The sequence below is a fragment of the Anopheles darlingi genome, chromosome 2, assembly GCF_943734745.1.
Source record: "Anopheles darlingi chromosome 2, idAnoDarlMG_H_01, whole genome shotgun sequence".
Lineage (NCBI taxonomy): Eukaryota > Metazoa > Arthropoda > Insecta > Diptera > Culicidae > Anopheles > Anopheles darlingi.
In genome coordinates, this window is record NC_064874.1 from 18,365,137 (window position 1) to 18,382,091 (window position 16,955).

The 16,955-nt window shown below is 46.8% G+C and overlaps 5 protein-coding genes across 6 annotated transcripts in view; 4 read left to right on the plus strand and 1 right to left on the minus strand.

Moving 5' to 3' along the window:
• The first annotated feature begins 691 nt into the window (after window positions 1–691).
• On the plus strand, window positions 692–5,231 carry LOC125951903 (protein Fer3-like). Its single transcript, XM_049681027.1, has 4 exons — window positions 692–774; window positions 2,104–2,228; window positions 4,444–4,820; window positions 4,980–5,231. The coding sequence occupies exons 1-4, from the start codon at window positions 692–694 to the stop codon at window positions 5,229–5,231; spliced, it is 837 nt and encodes a 278-aa protein (XP_049536984.1).
• LOC125952498 (uncharacterized) lies at window positions 3,701–8,724 on the minus strand. 2 transcript variants are annotated; one of them, XR_007468819.1, is made up of 3 exons: window positions 7,798–8,724; window positions 6,642–7,711; window positions 3,701–6,582 (listed from the first exon to the last, which is right to left on the minus strand). XR_007468819.1 is itself a non-coding variant. In XM_049681990.1 (2 exons), the coding sequence occupies exons 1-2, from the start codon at window positions 8,159–8,161 to the stop codon at window positions 6,831–6,833; spliced, it is 1,245 nt and encodes a 414-aa protein (XP_049537947.1). In that variant the 5' UTR covers window positions 8,162–8,724; the 3' UTR covers window positions 3,701–6,830. The 2 variants fall into 2 exon arrangements, 1 of the variants encoding a protein (XP_049537947.1); XM_049681990.1 differs by having other exon boundaries at window positions 3,701–7,711.
• A 2,121-nt stretch (window positions 8,725–10,845) lies between these two features.
• On the plus strand, window positions 10,846–13,698 carry LOC125959712 (uncharacterized). The gene is made up of 3 exons (XM_049692598.1): window positions 10,846–11,616; window positions 11,689–11,841; window positions 11,917–13,698. The coding sequence occupies exons 1-3, from the start codon at window positions 10,927–10,929 to the stop codon at window positions 13,627–13,629; spliced, it is 2,556 nt and encodes an 851-aa protein (XP_049548555.1). The 5' UTR covers window positions 10,846–10,926; the 3' UTR covers window positions 13,630–13,698.
• Window positions 13,699–14,597: 899 nt separating this feature from the next.
• Window positions 14,598–15,538, plus strand: LOC125951906 (uncharacterized). The gene is made up of 2 exons (XM_049681044.1): window positions 14,598–15,290; window positions 15,356–15,538. Exons 1-2 carry the CDS (start codon window positions 14,598–14,600, stop codon window positions 15,536–15,538), a joined length of 876 nt encoding a protein of 291 aa, XP_049537001.1.
• Window positions 15,539–15,657: 119 nt separating this feature from the next.
• The window catches only part of LOC125951911 (uncharacterized), a 1,611-nt gene continuing 313 nt past the window's right edge, over window positions 15,658–16,955 (plus strand). The window contains exon 1 of the mRNA XM_049681051.1: window positions 15,658–16,955. This exon is cut by the window's right edge and continues 313 nt beyond it. Within this exon, the coding sequence (XP_049537008.1) occupies window positions 15,658–16,955 (1,298 nt within the window).

Below are 16,955 nucleotides of genomic sequence, written 5' to 3' on the forward strand. Positions count from 1 at the left end.
GCATTACCAGTGATCCTGTGGGATTCAGCATTAACTTTTGTTGTCAGCCCATTGGTAGAAGCAACTCGCACGCAATGAATGCATCCTTTCTAATCTAAGAACATTGCATTTCTGTGTTGAAATTCAATTGAAACTACACTTTTTAGCGTGGCAAATACATGCTAAATATGAATTGAATGAGAATTGATGAATTACCATAACTCACGACTAAATGAGCTTTATAATGCTTTACACAAAGGGTTTACTCAATTTGCAACAACGATGATTTCCAATGGATTATCTACTGCATATGTTCGAGATCCAACCGAATGAAACCCCAACAATCGATGCCAGGACATTGTGCCAGGTTTTTAGGTCCTTCACGAAGATCGATTTTCTACCGGCGCTCCCTTCGACGGATTGAAAAATGAAACATCAGCTACATCGCCCGCCCCGGACCGGCAGCAGGATGAGGATTTCCAAGGCGGCGCACACGCGCAGCACGATGTCCGCCAAATGGTGCTGGTGCTGCCGGGTGCGCCATCGCGCCAGCACAGCAGTTGGCTCCGGCCGTATACGCGTCATACCGGTGTGCCATTCGGTGCTGTTGGTTCCATCCTTTCACCGTATGGGTGCGTTATTCTGCGAGAGTGCCTGCTGCTGTAGGCAACATGTTTTTCGATTGGTCGCCGAAATCTGTTATCCTGGCACGATGGGCGGAGTCAGCTTGCGACCGTATTCCCCGGGTAACGCTCAGTGTCGCTTGTTGAATCCGCTACCCAATGGAGGCGCAAGGTAATGCTCGGGATGGGATGCGATTTAGGCAGAGATGGAATTTACTTTCTGTGTGCAATCTGCTGCCCACCCCCTCCCTTTCCAGGCTTTTTGGCCACTTTCAAGATGGATTGTTTCATTTACAGGATGCTACGTGAACCCTAAACACATTGAAATAACTTTACAAACCACAGTAAATTCAAGTTCTTTCACGCAAGAAGAAAGAAACTACAAACACGTTGGAATAAGGTAGAAAATTTGAGTAATCTTTATTTTAAGCATATTTTCGTAAAACCAGCTATTTACTTTGCAAAATTTAAACATATTTTATCTTACCTTTGCTCAATTCCAGCTCCATTTCTGTTTACGCGCCGCGGGTCAAAGTTAACCAAATTAACTTTTGCATTTACATAGTAATTTATATCACGGGCATATCGTTATCGGAAGAAGGACTAGAGAACAGAGAAATTGAGAGTTGGACTGGAAGCAACACAGGAATAGAAAACTTTGTCCAACAAAAAACCAAATACTCCAGAAAATTCATAATCACCCATTAGAAGTTGCTGAACGCCCGACTAGAAGTGAAGGGGCAGTGGAAGAATATTGTGTTTTCAACACAATCCCTATTTAAGATACGTTCAACTTCGAGTATCGAGAAGAAGTTTTGGGTAGTGCAGGCCACCGAAGTTTGGTTCGAGTGAATTCGGTGCGTTTCTTCCCTTTCTTATTCCTGTATTTTGGCTCTGTTATTCTAGTTCAGTATTAGGTGGCTTTAGTATGGTTCCTTTCGAATTTGCAGCATCCTTAGTGGGTGCTTTAGTCGTGACTAAGGGTCGTTGGTCGATGGGGCGAAGGCGAGTGGGAAGTGCCATTCGCGCAAGCTGCCACCAATGGCGCCCGAACCGTTTCAAGCGACAGGAAGGGTGGTGGCGATTGGGAGAAAGGACACCGGAAAGGATGCGACAGCGCACAGATGCTAGGATATTAAAAATAATGCAGCCAACCCTCGGTGTCCCCTAGCCATGCTTCACGTACACATACGCACGTACCCACCGCGCCCAGATTCGTTCCTTCGTTCGTTCCGTCAGGATATGAAATTCGGCAAAGGCGAGCGTTCAGTCGAACAGCATCTCTTATCCGAAACGGTCCAGCGGTCTCCATAGTTCCACGGTGGCTGCAGCATACAGGATAGATACCGCAGCCTAGGAACCAACAAACCATCATAGGAGCCATAGCGCAATAGTGTCAGTGCTTTACGTCAAGAAACTCATGGAGAAAAGTGCGACAAATGTGGAGAATCCAGCGCAATAAAGGCAGCAGGAATTAACTTTGGGTTACTAGCAAATTGAGATTGAACATGGAACCACCGTTCCCGCCGGATGTAGCGCCGTTCACGCCCATTTGGGGTCAGGAAAATCCATCATCGATGGTTCACTATCCCGAGCTGATGGCCGGCTTCCCGTGTGCTGATTTAGGTAAGTTAAAGCTTGCTAAATACACTAAAAATGGAGTGCCGTGTACTCGGGCGGTGGTTTTAAAAATGTGTAATTTGCAGTTCCATGAGTGATATCATAGATGCTTCGAATCAGTGATGAAATAATCGAAGAGAGCAATCATGTATTGAATTGAATTGAAACAAGTATTTCAGTTTGTAATACGATGCGATGTGATGTAAATGTTACAAAAGAAAAAAAGGGAAGCTAAGGAGGATCACTTACGTATATTTTTTAAACAGAATGTTCCACTAGAGATTGTGAAATAAAATCTCTGCAAGTTATGTTTCATGTGATGGATCGATAGTAAAAGAACATCAAAAAAGATATAAAATACTTTTACGAAGAATGTCAGTGAAAAGCTTGTCAAATGAGTATATGCTATTTTCATAAAGTTTATTCACACTGCAGCTATTGCATTATTTAATTCTTCAAAGGATTTTTCAATCCGAATATAGTATTTAAATCTTTAGGCTTACGTGATCTACCTGTAAGGTTTTTTCTTATCACTATTCGCTTTTCATATAGTCTTTAGTGTTGTTTTAAAGTAAATGGTTGGCTCTATGTTCAATTTCAAACTTTTCCTGAAAACAACACCGTCAGTGAAGTTAATCAAATAGATATATTTGATATGATCCAGTGCTGTGCTAAGAAGGGAACAAAGTCAACAAACTTTGCGATGATTTTGTAAAATAGATGCTGTGGCAGTAATTTAGTCGTTAAGAATAAAAGTTGTTTAAACAACGTTTATTCTTTACTAGAACTTATATATTTTAAAGGACGTGGTTTAGGATTTTATTTGAAAAAAATCAAGGCTCGAAGCAAGCCGTTTTTCGAATCGAATTAAATTCTTCCGTTATGGAGAATCTAGATCTTGACATTACATTTTTCTGTTCAATAATAATAAATGAATATGTAACTATAGTGTTTTCTTTGATTTCTGTATTTACTTTCCTTTAAAAATATCTTACCTTTTTGCCGGAGAAAACCATTCCGTCGTCACAAGTGTTCTGTAACTGTGTAACCGTAAATAACTACTAACCTGCGGCATTTTGGATTTAATCCTTTTGATTGCTGCATTTGTCAGAATCATCGGTGATTAGCACTTACGTATTATAGTACGCATTAGCAGCTCGCCCCTTTTTTACCGAAATATTATCGCTTTTAAGAGTAGAAACAACAGTCACCAAACAGCATTAGATGATTCGTGATTTTAAATTGATTTGCTACAACTTGCTCCTTGATAATTGTGCAGTGCTCGATCGTTGTTCCCTCAAAATATAGTAAAAAAAAACTATCATGATTAGTTCATATTCATGATGCTTACTTATCAATCGAACTATCTTGAAGAACACCTGGAAATTAAGAAACAGTTACGACGGTATTAATGATACATACCAGAGCTAGCCACATTCAGCATTGATTTTATTGTAGTTTGAGGACGACTAAGTCGGATTCATTTCGGATGCAAGGGTGTGATTGAGGCATAGCAATTAAGAAGCGTCTGTGATTGTAGATTACGATACTTGATCAAGCAAATGGCCGATTCTTCTTGAAACGAAAACAAAAGCTGTTGGTTGTTGAGCTTAAGATGATAAAATTTTGAATTTGAAATGGGTTGCCGTGCAGGATATTGATTGAGTTTTGAGAGGTGGGCATGTTGAAGACGATAGACACGCCATTCGGCAGCTTCCGGATAGAAACTCACACAACACACGTGCTACTGTTCAGAGATGACGTTTAATCAGATTTGCGAACATTTTATCTACATTTACGACGCTTACATTCTTGATCTTCTTTGTACCGATTCGAGGATCGACAAAAACACGTCTTATCAGCTCGTTCACACCATCGCGGCATATTGAAAGTTGATGTTGCATTGAGTGCCGTGATCGTGGAGCCGCCGCCGCCGCCGCTGCCGTTATGCTGGTCATGGTTTGTTGGCTGTCTGATGAACAGTGTGATTGACTAAATTGAAGTTGAGTTATTGAGTTGTCACTGATCGCGTGTGTACTTAAGAACGAAGCTTTTTGAGTGAATCAGGTGTAAGAGCTGTTGAACGATTTCAGAGGTTGGAAGGTTGGCTGCTGAATTTGAATGAATTTGACTGAATTTTGCATACAGGATTGCATTTTTTTCGGATATTGACTGATTTGTTTCCCTCTTTGTCCCGTTTGCACTGACTTCTTTTTTGTAGCAATTTGGCCTCGACAGCAGGTAGGCAGCTTTGTTAGCCAACGGTTGTCACCACGCGGTGCACACGCCGCATCACAGAGCTCTTCCTCGAAGAAAACGCGCCGCCGGGTTGCTTCGATGGCACAGCGGCGAGCGGCCAACATTCGCGAACGACGTCGCATGTTTAATCTTAACGAGGCATTCGACAAACTACGGCGCAAGGTGCCGACATTTGCGTACGAAAAGCGATTGTCACGCATTGAAACATTACGGCTGGCGATCACCTACATCGGATTCATGTCGGAGCTACTGACCGGCACACCGACACACGATGGCCGTTCACCGGAGCTCTACCCATCCCTTGCCAGCAGTAACTCCGCACACCACCACCACCATCATCATCATCAGCATCATCACCAGCAGCAGCAGCAACAGCACCACCATCACCATCAGCATCATCAATCGCACCATCATCATGCGCATCTTCATCACCAAGCACCACCGCCGCCACCTCCACCACCGTCGTCGTCATCATCATCATCCTCTTCCTCTACACAGGCGACACAGCAACATCATCACAGCCATCATCCGTCGGTCGTGGCTCCGGCACCGGTACCACTACCGCCCACTACTACGGGAGCGTCCGGGGTGCACCATCTGCATCATTCATCGCTACAGCGGGCTGCAGTTGCTGCGGCCGCTGTCGCCGCCGCTGCTGCTGTGTCTTCCACCAACCCTACCAACGGTAGTGACTATCTGGCCGCGTACAGCGCTACCACAGTACCGGCGGTGCAGCATCACACAGGTTGAAGATGAACTTGAGACACTGTCGGCAGCGGTTGACTCGAGTGATTGAGAGTGTTTGAAGTTGGGGTAGCCACAGACGGCTCCTCCGCAGGAGGAACGGGGAAAATGGAACAACGCACACTCAACGCACGAATGCACAGGTACACTCACATCGATCGAACGGACGGTTGCAGCGCATCTGCAACAGCTACTGTATTACTTATCGATTGTTAAAGTTGCTTGATTACCCCTTACGATCGCTGCGTGCTCTATCATCAACGATGCTGTTCCTATTGCCGCTGATGCTGAGTTATAACCTGCATGGAATTGGAGGTGCTGGTTCCTATTTTTTTTAATTTTTCATCGAACTACTCCTATCCTCATCAGCGATGGCTGTACGGTGGTGATCGAGATGCCCATCTTTTGGCATCTGATCTGATCTTTCTGTCTCTCTATATCTATCTCATTCTCTTTCTCTCTATCGGGGAGTTTCGCGTTCCAACAATCGTTATGTACATAACAACTTTTCCTGTTTCGCATTTTTTTTTAAATGTAAATCTGTTACCAGTGTTGTTGGTTTTCGAACTCTTGGTCTCTTTTACTTCTCTGCAAGATGACCATCCTCTGACGATGATCTGACATCCACTAATTAATTCTTAAAAGCTACCTCCTTTTTCATTTCTTGCTGTGTCCTTTGCCGTAATCAGTTCCCTTCTTACCTCTCTGACTTTATACAAAGCAACCCGGAAGAAAACGCTCTTCTGGATAACACCGATACGGTAGTCCGGTCACTGGAAGTGCTACGGTGCTTCGTTGTGCTTTTCACGTTCACTTGGGGCTAAGCGATCGTGCCAGAACATACCCTAATGCAGCAACTACACACTTTCGTCCTCGATGCTGCCTGATGACCTTGGCTTCGATCACTTCACTCGGCTTCACTGTTGCTTTTTGCGATCCGCTAATCACAATCACGCGGTACAGTACACTAGGCGCCAAGGTGGCTGGCAAAAGGAAACCTATCCCTGCGTTTTCCTCTCGTAACGTTCGTATCTTCTTAAACATTAAATTCAAAGTCCAAACTCACCGACTAAATGTCACGATTCTTGTGGAAAGATAGAAAGAGAACAAATAAAGTAATAAAAAAGAAATCTACGTATAAGCTCCTGTAACAAACCAAACTGAGTTTGCTATGGGACGCGGTGTGTTGTCTGTCTGGTTTCTTCGTGTCGCTAATCATAATTACCAAAACGACGATGCGCTGTTCTATCGGTAAACAATGTTGAGTTGTTTCGTTCATCTGGTCGTTCATTTGTAATCGCAAGTACTGAACAAATATTCATAAATGAAAGATCGAGGGGGCCACTAAACTGTTGTCCTAAAATAAAGAGAAGAAAATGAAAAAAAAAACAAAACAACGACCGACGAGAAGCAAACCGAAGAACCGCGAATTTGATATCATTTTCCCTCCACTATTCAGTTAAGGTCAGGGTGTGCACTATGATGTAAAGCTCCGCGTTCTTCCGCCATCGATGACAAATGAGCGAGATCCGTGTTGTGATCAGGAATGCGGAGGAGATTGTGGAGGGGTACAGGGCGTCGACACTACGGGTGTCGATAAGCCCGTTACTCGGAGTCAGACGACGAGTGGTGGGTGCGTCGCTTTTTGCGCTTCTTGTGATGAGCAGCACCATGTCGATGATGGCAACAACGATCGTGATCGACGCTCGTCGAGGCGGCCGGCGGAGGCGAACGTTTGCGTCGATCGGCACGGGCCTCGTGCGGTTTGCTGCGGCTAAAGTCGACGCGTACTTTGCGCCCATCTAGCATAGTACCGTTGAGCTTACGCTGCGCCCGACGGGCATCGCTGGCATGCTTGAAGTAGATAAACGAGTATCCGCGTGACACGTTCGTTTTGCCGTCGTAGATCAGCTTGATGTCCTTCACCTGTCCGTAGCGCGAAAACAGCTTCATCAGTGTGTTCTCCGTCGTTTCCGGGCTCATGCCAAAAATGCCCAAGCATCGGTTTTCCTCGTTCGAAGCGCACAAAATACGCCGCACGTCCGTCACGCTGCGGTTCGAAATGACCGACACCGTCGAGGCGCTGCTCTCGGACGAGGTGTCACTGGATTCGCTTAAGAGCGGCGTTACGCGGCGTCGCTTCCGCTTCCAGCGCCGGTATTCTTTGGAGGAATAGTTAAACGCCTCGTCATAGGCTGAGTAAAACTGTTCCAGCTTTTCGTCCACCTCCAGCAGCATATCACGTAGCAGCCGTACGTCGTTGCGTGCCGTGTCGAAGATGTCGATCTGCTGTAGCGGCAGATTCCGACGCAGCATCGCTACCCGCATCCGGTTTCCATTGAACATATTGTTGTCCATCTCGAGCGCGCGCTGAGTTTCCTCCTCGTAGTAAAAGCCTACGTAAGCAGTACCGTGCGTCGGTATTAATATTCCGTAGATCTTGCCAAACCTACGGAACGCTTCGTAAAGCTGCCAGTCCGTTGTATCTTGAATAGAAGAACGGGAGAAGCGAACATTGATGAAACATGAAACCACCGGTTGACGCAGCTGGTCTGCGAGCTGCTCTACCTACCATCCCGGATGTTTCGTACGATGATGGAAACGCTCATGTCGAACCACTGGTCCTTGAATATCTGCATCACGATGAGGACCGAGTCGAAGTAACGCACTCGATCCCATTTCGCGGCCTCCTTTGCGTGTCGTGCGGTCCGGAAACGAATAAAGGCGATCTTCGTGTTGATGTCCGTGCGATGCTCACCGTACCAGGCGACGCGTTCGATGCGGCCGGCAAATTTGAACAGTTCAATCAGCTCCGTCAGGAGCGTACTCTTGGGCAGGTTTCCCACGTACACGATGTGTCCGTGCAGTTCCTCGAACAGTTGATCATTCTCGGTCAACCGCGGCTGCTGCAGTTGAGATGTAGACGGCTCATTCATCGTTGGCCAGAGAGCATCGCGCGATACCGAGAAACACGATCTACAGCTACCGTGGGGAGGCTGCGGCAGGCAGGGACAAGGCGTAAACCGCAAGGATAACCGGCACGGAGATCGTTGGAAGCGGGAAGGAACAGGTACACGGGCGGAACACGGATGCAGCGGCAAATGCAGGCTTAATTGCGGTTGTTGTGATACGGATGATGCGGACGTTCTGATTTCTGGTTTCTGCACTCTCTATAGTCGATCGTGAGCTGGTTAATTGAATGCCGGAGCAACCTCTCCCTTTACTAAAAGGTAGAATCCTTTTTTCGTGGTTGCGTCCCGTCTTTAATGGATCTTTTCGCACTGCAGCGTTGGTAGCGGTTCTCCAAGTTTTCTGTACTTTTCCAGCCTACTTTTCCAACGCGATCGACGTTGCAACTTGATGCGGGAGTTGCAACTTGATGCGGGAGTTGCAACTTGATGCGACTTGATGTTGTGCTTATTATCGCACAGGAAATGGTTCAAAAATGTTCAGAATTTCGCATTTTTACTCGGATTTTTACAAAACCGTATCTCTAACCTCAAACTGAACCAAAACAACGCTGTCAGTTTGGCTGTCAGTTTGGCTGTCACTTTCGAGCTCGATTTTTTCCGAAATTTTTCGAGCAAACTGCTAGATTTTTCAAAAAGTGCTTTATTTCGAGCAGCTATGCTCTAAAGTTTGAACGGCCGTTGAACCCCGGTTTGAACGGCGGTTTTTTGGCGCTCGTTTCGCGGAAATCCGGTGACGTGCGGTATGCTTTGGTTTTCTCGTCCTCCCAGAGTTTAAATTTTTTTCTCGTTTTTTGCAGTGAAAAAATGCAGCAAGAACCCAGCAGAGTGGGCAGCAATAGTGCTGCATTACCAAGAAGGGTCGTTGCGTTCCTTCTGGGCCAGTATCTCCTGGAACCGTTCGTCGCGTGGATTTACCATCAACCGGTCCTTGCGTACTTTGTCTGCCCGTGCCTCGAGTTCTTTCTTCCCAATCGACTGTTGCTGCTGCTGTTGTTTCACCGGGAGCTCCTTGTCCAGTGGGTTTTGAGACCCACTATAGAAGGAAACGGCATAGTAGTCCAGGCAAGCCGATACATATCATTTGATCGAACTACAGTCAATCCTCATGAAAACGGCGCAACATCAATCTTATGGATAATGGGCAGGAGATGTCGATATTGTGTTTTTCAAATCCAGCTACTTAATCATGTACATTACTTTTAATGATTCTTTCCGTGTGTAAAGCGGAACCGCTTTAGTGAACACGGATAGTGTAATCGCCGTGCGGAGGATCACGTTAAATTTTTTTTCATTTGATTTTATACGAAAAACATTAGCTAAATTATGTTCCGAGTAAGTGATTATCGTTTTAAAAAAGTCGGGCCACATTTGAAGTTATGATAGGCTACAACTTTGGCATCGTGGCTCTAAAATGTTGCATTAAATGTGCATTGAGTAATGAACGCTTAATACTCCAAACTGAATCCTCTATTTACTCATGCGACTAACAGGAATCGTTATAGCAGCTAGAAATAGGGATATGTTCACTTAAAGACGATCCTCGAAAAACTAGTACTGAACAGCAGCTAAATGGAGTTCATTCGGTCAATTCCATGTGCTTACATACCAAACCAGTTTATTCTGCTATTATTACATAATATTTCATTCTATGTCATTACCACACATCACTATCAAAACCGCAATCATGGGAGACGCCGATAGCTGATAGATAGCGGCAAAAGCTGTTTGCAACCATGTAACTATACTTTACTAATGCTGTAAGCTTTTGAAATATTTTTAGCGGTGAATTCCAAAAACTTATCAGATCAGTTATTTTATGTGCAAGTTGTAAGACATATTTAACCCATTCCTTCGAAACCACGCGACCACTTTGTCCGAGCAAAAAACATTCCTATCGGTATCGTAAAATTCGTTCCTCCCAATGCCACACAGTGTCCGTATCTGGCTCGTGCCCACAACGGCCATGCGCCGATAAGGCAGGTGATAGCTGCGATAGCCTGGTGATACTTTAAAAATATTGCGTGTGCCGCGGTGACGATTTATCAATTACGCGTGCCAAGGGGTTGGCTATTGCGGGGGACATCCGCCTAGAGCAAATCAAAGCACAAATACATCCGACTGGTCACAGTCGCCAGTCGCCGGGCCAGTAGAAGGCGCGTCAAACTTCCTAATACACAATCTCATGCCATCGGAGCATCGCGTTCTAAAACCGCAAAAAAATTCAATGTCGTCATCACCCATCCACTCTCCCCACCTGCTCTAACGCGCCACGGTTAATTGTGTTCAAGGTTCACCGTTGCTTCTAGGGTAAGCCAGAATATTGCGGTGTTTCATTGCTCATAACGATCGTGTCGTATCCACCTAGATCTGGCATTTCATTTGAGCATATTAAAACATTTTGCCTACATTCCGGACCGAGATCAACCTCAGCCAGCTCAGTGACCACCAATGCGATCACAAAAAAAAGTTCTATTACACATGTTCCGATAAGAAAAACCTCTATTTAATCATCTACCACGCAACGGGAGGAACGCGGTGCAGCGATTTCATTTGCGAGCCTTGAAAAGGTAGATAACACAATGTCGAGATGATTTCTGAAATACAAAAACAGACTCCCACCAGCGTGTTTGCCGCTAGTTTAGCGTGAGCACCCGTGCAGTACGGTACGGTCTCTCTACAAACGTAGGAAAAAAAAAGGCAAATCGTCTAATCGTAAGCCGCCTCGCGTAATGGCGCCGAAACCAATTACCATTCCGTCGTGGATGACGGAGAGTTTCTTTGTCGATGCGATTGCGACCAAGTTAGGCGTACCGGAGGATGCGTTCACTATCGAAGGGCTGGACGTTCAGGCGGCCACCGAATCTGGTGACAATTTTGTGTCCGTTATGTATCGCGTGTCAGTGCAGGTGACCAGTGGCGTGTCCGGTGAGCGTCAGGATATTTCACTGATCGTGAAAGCGCTGCCCAACATGGGTCTCTCGGAGGAGATGATTACGTCGTTGAACGTGTTCCCCAAGGAGATCGCGATGTATACAGAGGTGCTACCGGCTTTCGAGCGTCTTTACCGGGAACGTGGTGTCGAGGTGGCGTTTGGACCGCGCTGCCTCAAGCACTGCTCTCAGCCAACGGACATCATCGTTATGGAGGATCTAAAGGATCGTGGTTATCGGATGGCTAATCGGCGCGAAGGCTTAGATATGGAGCATTGCAAGAAGCTGCTGCGGCGTTTGGCCCAGTTTCATGCCGCTTCGGCCGTGCAGTACGAACGGAATGGACCGTACGACGATAAGTTCAAAGAGGGCATGTACGCCGAGAAGAGCCGGAAAATGTTTGAGCAGTTTCAGAAGCTGCACGACGCCTTCATGTACAAAACCATGTGCGAATGGCCGAACAATGGCCGGTTTTATGCGGAACTTATGGTAAGTATCTGGAAGGAAGGTGTTTGCAAACGTAGCTGGTTAGAGGTATGCCTCCGTTTGGAATGATTTCAGAAACACTGGGGATTGGACATGTTTGATGCGTTGCTTCGCATAGTGAAAGCAGACCTGAACCACTTTAATGTGCTGAACCATGGAGACATGTGGTGTAACAACATGATGTTCCACTACAACACCGAGAACGAACAGCTCGAGGACATCGTGCTTGTAAGTGAACGCTGCTACGGCAATGGAGCGTTTCTAACCGTCTGACTGACTGTGCTTTTGCCCTATTTTTCCTAGGTCGACTTCCAGATGTGCATGTACGGTTCCCCCGTAATTGATCTTAACTATTTCATTTTCTCCTCGGTTCGCGGTGATTTGCGATTGCCCGAGATGAACTACTTGATTTACTACTATTACCAGCAGTTGACCGACTGCTTGACCCTGCTGGACTATGGTGGCCGGCAGCTTACACTAAAGGAGCTGAACGTCGATTTCATCGAACATCAATTGTACGGCTTATCAACCTCCTTCTCGATTCTCCCGATGTGTTTAATGGAGAAAACGGACGATGCATCGATCGACTTGATGCTCGATCAAGGCGATGCCGGTAACGCGTTCAAGCAGAAGATGTACAACAGCAGCGCCTACGTCCAGCAGATGGGTCAGATCATGGAGCACTTTTACAACACCGGAGCGTTTGACATCAATGGTCTTGGTGTACAGCGGCCAGCCGGTATCGAGTGTGACGATTCCATCGATCTACCACTCTGGCTCGATAGGCAGTTCTTCGAGGATGTCGTGAAGTCAAAGCTTGGCGAGCTCGGTGCTTCCACCGATCGAATCATTCGTAGCGTCCATGTTGAGTTGGCCACCAAAAAGGGCGACAATTACGCATCGGTTCTGTATCGAGCGAAGGTGGATGTGCAGAACCAACTGACGGGTAGCGTGGAGAGATTCTCGGCAATTGTCAAGGCACCACCGAAGGGCGTTTTGGCAGATCATATGGCGTACCTGGATTTCTCGGTACGCGAAACATTGGTCTATACCAGATGTATTCCAATGTTCGAACAGATGTACCGGGACAAGGGTGTCACTGTGCAGTTTGGTCCCAGGTGCCTCAAATCATGCCAGGGGGTGCCGGTGGATGTGCTTGTCCTGGATGATCTGACCTTCAGTGGTAGCCGTATGGCGGATCGGCGCACTGGTCTGGACCAACGGCATACCGAGCTGGCATTGGATTTGCTGGCCAAATTCCATGCCGCATCCGCCGTGTGCGCAGATCGTGGTAAACACATGCCGGAACAGCTGGTTGGACCGAAGCCGATCGAAAGCTTGAAAAGAATGTCAAACGAGCTGTTCCAGCCTATGCTGGACAGTCTCGTCCAGTGTATGGCGACGTGGGATCTCGATCCGGGCTATTACGCCGATCTGCTGGCACACTCCAAGCACCTTATGGACGATGTGGCGCAGGCCATCACTCCGCGCGATGATCGATTCAATGTGCTAGTGCACGGTGATTTGTGGGTGAACAACATGGTCTTTAAGTACGACGACTCTGATCAGCCCGTCCCTTCGGCCGTCACGCTGCTCGACTTCCAGATGTGCTGCTGGACGACACCTGTCATAGATTTGCACAGTTTAATCTTCTCCTCGGTCAGTTCCGATCTGATGTTGCCCAAACTGAACTACTTCCTGCGCTTCTACCAAGAGCGGTTGACCGACAATCTGGTGCTGCTGGGGTACAGCAAGCGGTTACCGACGTTACAGCAACTACACGTCGATTTCGCCGATCACCTGTCGTACGGATTCATCAGTGCGCTTCTCATGATGCCATTCGTGGTAGTACCGGAAACGGATGCGGATGCATCGCTCGATACGATCATCGATGCCAGCTCGGAGGCCGGTCAGCGCTTTCAGAAAGAATTCTTCAACAATGATCAGCTTAAAGCGCAGCTCAAACCGTTGATTCCCTACTTCCGCCATCGCGGCATTCCCGGCGAGGCCAAATGATCGGTTTCTACGTCTACCCCACCGCATTTACGTTGAATAAAGATATTATTTTCATTATTACTCCCTCAACCGGATTTCGTTCTGTTCATCAGTACACGCACACACAGAAAAAAAAATCTTGAATGTCGAATCCCCAAACGAATGGTCGCCAAACGAGAAGGCCAGGAGTAGGGTAAGTAAAATAAACAGAACTCCACCGTCAGCATGACTTTTGGTTTTTCTAGCGATTCCATAATGATGAGCCATTGTCGGTCGGTGCTGGTGACAAAAACAAATCAACGAGCGGCCGGTGTGGCGTTCCTCGTATTATCAACGGTAAATGTGTTCGTCTATACTCTGTAAAAGGAGTTGGATCATAAAGCATTGACCCTTTTTATCAGTTGGCCTACTGATACTACGCACACACCCTCATCAATTATCAACTTGAGTTAAATTTCATGACCAAAAATGGGATAGCGCATGTGTGGTGTGGATCGTGTGAATCAACTGATGGAATGTAGGAAAACATTGCGTGAGCATTAACTCCTGTTGATCGAGAGAACTCACGTGTGAGTAATGCTGGGAGGATCACACTTCTTCGCTGAACATCTATCACCCTAGAGAGGTGCGCTTATTTCTAGTATCATAAAATAATTTGATTAATAGATCCGCATGCGATGGGAAGTTTGAAAAACTCAAAACATACTGTAAAAGATTGTCTGAATCTATTTGCCCGACGTAAAATTTATGCCATGTCAGCGGCAGAAAGTACACCTTTAATCGCAACACCTCGCGGTATGCGCACACTCTAATCTACAGAAAGATAATATGTTTATCTGGGCAATCAATAAATAAGGCAGTCAACTTCCAAAACTCGCGTGAGTTCGTTTTTCGGCTGTTAGTGTACCTTTGAGAGTGGTAACGATCGTATCGGGTCTGCGATAGTACAGTTCCAAGGCAGTGCTCAAAATTCAAAACCCAAGTGAATAATGGCTACGTCCACTAAAGCAACTGCTCCGGTGCCAGACTGGATAACGAAAGAATTTTTCGTCGACGTGATTACCACTAAACTAGCGCGTCCGGTATCGGAGTTCGAAATTACTGACCTGAACGTGAAGCCGGCCACAGAATCGGGTGATAACTACGCCTCGGTGCTGTACCGGGTGCAGGTGACGGTGGAGGTCCAGGGTAGCCCTGTCGTCGTGCCACTTATCGTCAAGGCTTTGCCGAACTTAGGGATAACCAATGACCTGATTCAATCGATGAATCTATTTCCTCGCGAAACCGATATGTACGGTCAGGTGCTACCCGCACTAGAAAAGCTGTACGCAGAGCGAGGCCGTGTGATTACCTTTGGGCCACGTTGCTGGAAGCTGTGCTCCAAACCGACGACTGCGCTCGTGTTGGAGGATCTTCGCGAGCGTGACTTCCGGATGGCGAACCGACGCCAGGGCCTAGACATGGACCACAGTCGTATGCTGTTGCGTCGGTTGGCACAGTTCCATGCCGCTTCCGCGGTGTACTGCGAGCAAAACGGACCGTACGACGACAAATTTCAAGAGGCCATGTTTGCTGAGAAAGGCCGCGCCATGCATGAGCAATTCCAGAAGCTGCAATCCGACTTTATGTACATGATCTTCAGTAACTGGTCCGATAAGGGAAAGTACTTCGCAGAGATTATGGTAGGCTAACTGTAGGGCAGATGTCGCGTATGGTATATCATCGAGGCTTTCACTGTTTTTTTCAGAAACATTGGGGTATGGATATGTTTGATGTAATGGTGAGGCGTATGCGTGCTAGTGCGCACCGTTTTAACGTACTGAACCATGGAGACGCGTGGTGCAACAACATTCTCTTTCACTATGACGACAAGAACGCGCTGGATGAGATTGCATTGGTAACACTATTGGCAACGCATATACACATGTAAATACCACTAACCAGGATCGAATGTAGATCGATTTTCAGCTAAGTTTCTGGTGCACACCAGCCGTGGATTTGCTGTACTTTATGTTCACATCCGTCAACGGAGAGAACCGATTTCCTCAAATGGATACGCTGCTACATTACTATCACCAGAACTTAGTTCGCGAACTCACCTTCTTGGGCTACGGTGGCGAATTGCCCACACTGACTGAATTGCATTCGGATGTGATAACCCATCATATGTATGGCTTTATCATATCCTTTTCGATTCTGCCGGTTTGTTTGCTGGAGAAAACAGATGACGCCTCGATGGATCTCATGATGGATCAAGGGGATGCTGGAATCCAGTTCAAACTGAAACTGTACAACAATCCGGCGTTCGTGAAACGAATGGAGCAGATCATGGATTACTTCTACAATATGGGGGCCTTCGACATACTGCAGCTCGGTACGCAGACACCGCTGGACGTTGAATGTGAGGGATCTGTGCAGCTGCCCCTATGGCTAAGCAAAGACTTCATCACTGATATCGTTGCCAGCAAATTTGGAGGGACCATTGGCAAAAATCGCATCATACGAAGCATCTATGCCAAGGCAGCAACTGAGAAGAGCAACAATAGGTCACCGGCCCTGTATGCTGTGAAAGTAAACCTGCTTCGGCAGGATATTGGAACCGAGGAGATCCTTTCACTCATTGTTAAGGCACCGCCAAAGGGACATCTTGCTGCATACGAACGAAATCGCGATTGTTACGTACGGGAACAGCAGGTTTATGAAATGCTGTTACCTGCCTTTGAGCAATTGTATCGCGATGAAGGAGAACCCGTTGCTCTCGGTGCGCGATACTACAAACCCGCTGTTGTGCTGCCCGTGGCCATCGTTGTCCAAGAAGATCTCTCAACGAGCGGCTACAGAAAGGTGTTCAATCGTCAGGATGGACTAGATAAGAAGCATACTGAGTTAGCGCTTGCTCAGTTGGCAAAATTCCATGCGGCCTCCGCCGTATACCGTGCCAATGGTGGGCAACTGCCGAAAGAGCTAACGGAAGGATGCTGCGTGATGGAGCTGGCACAAGCGACCGATGAACGGTTCTCGCCTGCTGTTACGGCCTTGTTGAACGAAATGCAAGACTGGGACTTTGCAGCAGATTACATTGAAGAGCTGAAGATGGCAATCGGGCGTGTCTGTAATTTTCTTCTAGATACCTCGACTATTGACGCCAAAACGTTTACTGTGCTCAATCACGGAAAAGCATCCCTGAATGATATGTTGTTCATGTATGAAGGTTCCGAGGTAAAACATGTTGCTTTTGTTGATTATCAGCATGCCGCTTGGGGATCACCGGCATTCGATCTAGTTCAACTGCTCTTCTCGTCCGTGCACCTTGACCTGAAACTGTCTCAGCAGGCGTACTTTTTGCG

Coding starts and splice junctions, on each gene's coding strand:
- LOC125959712 (XM_049692598.1), top strand. CDS start 10,927: ATGGCGCCGAAACCAATTACCATTCCGTCGTGGATGACGGAGAGTTTC. Junction 11,617..11,688: donor GGTTTTATGCGGAACTTATG/GTAAGTATCTGG, acceptor GAATGATTTCAG/AAACACTGGGGATTGGACAT. Junction 11,842..11,916: donor AGCTCGAGGACATCGTGCTT/GTAAGTGAACGC, acceptor TATTTTTCCTAG/GTCGACTTCCAGATGTGCAT.
- LOC125951903 (XM_049681027.1), top strand. CDS start 692: ATGGGCGGAGTCAGCTTGCGACCGTATTCCCCGGGTAACGCTCAGTGT. Junction 775..2,103: donor CTACCCAATGGAGGCGCAAG/GTAATGCTCGGG, acceptor TAGCAAATTGAG/ATTGAACATGGAACCACCGT. Junction 2,229..4,443: donor CTTCCCGTGTGCTGATTTAG/GTAAGTTAAAGC, acceptor TCTTTTTTGTAG/CAATTTGGCCTCGACAGCAG.
- LOC125951906 (XM_049681044.1), top strand. CDS start 14,598: ATGGCTACGTCCACTAAAGCAACTGCTCCGGTGCCAGACTGGATAACG. Junction 15,291..15,355: donor AGTACTTCGCAGAGATTATG/GTAGGCTAACTG, acceptor TGTTTTTTTCAG/AAACATTGGGGTATGGATAT.
- LOC125952498 (XM_049681990.1), bottom strand. CDS start 8,161: ATGAATGAGCCGTCTACATCTCAACTGCAGCAGCCGCGGTTGACCGAG. Junction 7,712..7,797: donor CGTACGAAACATCCGGGATG/GTAGGTAGAGCA, acceptor CTTCTATTCAAG/ATACAACGGACTGGCAGCTT.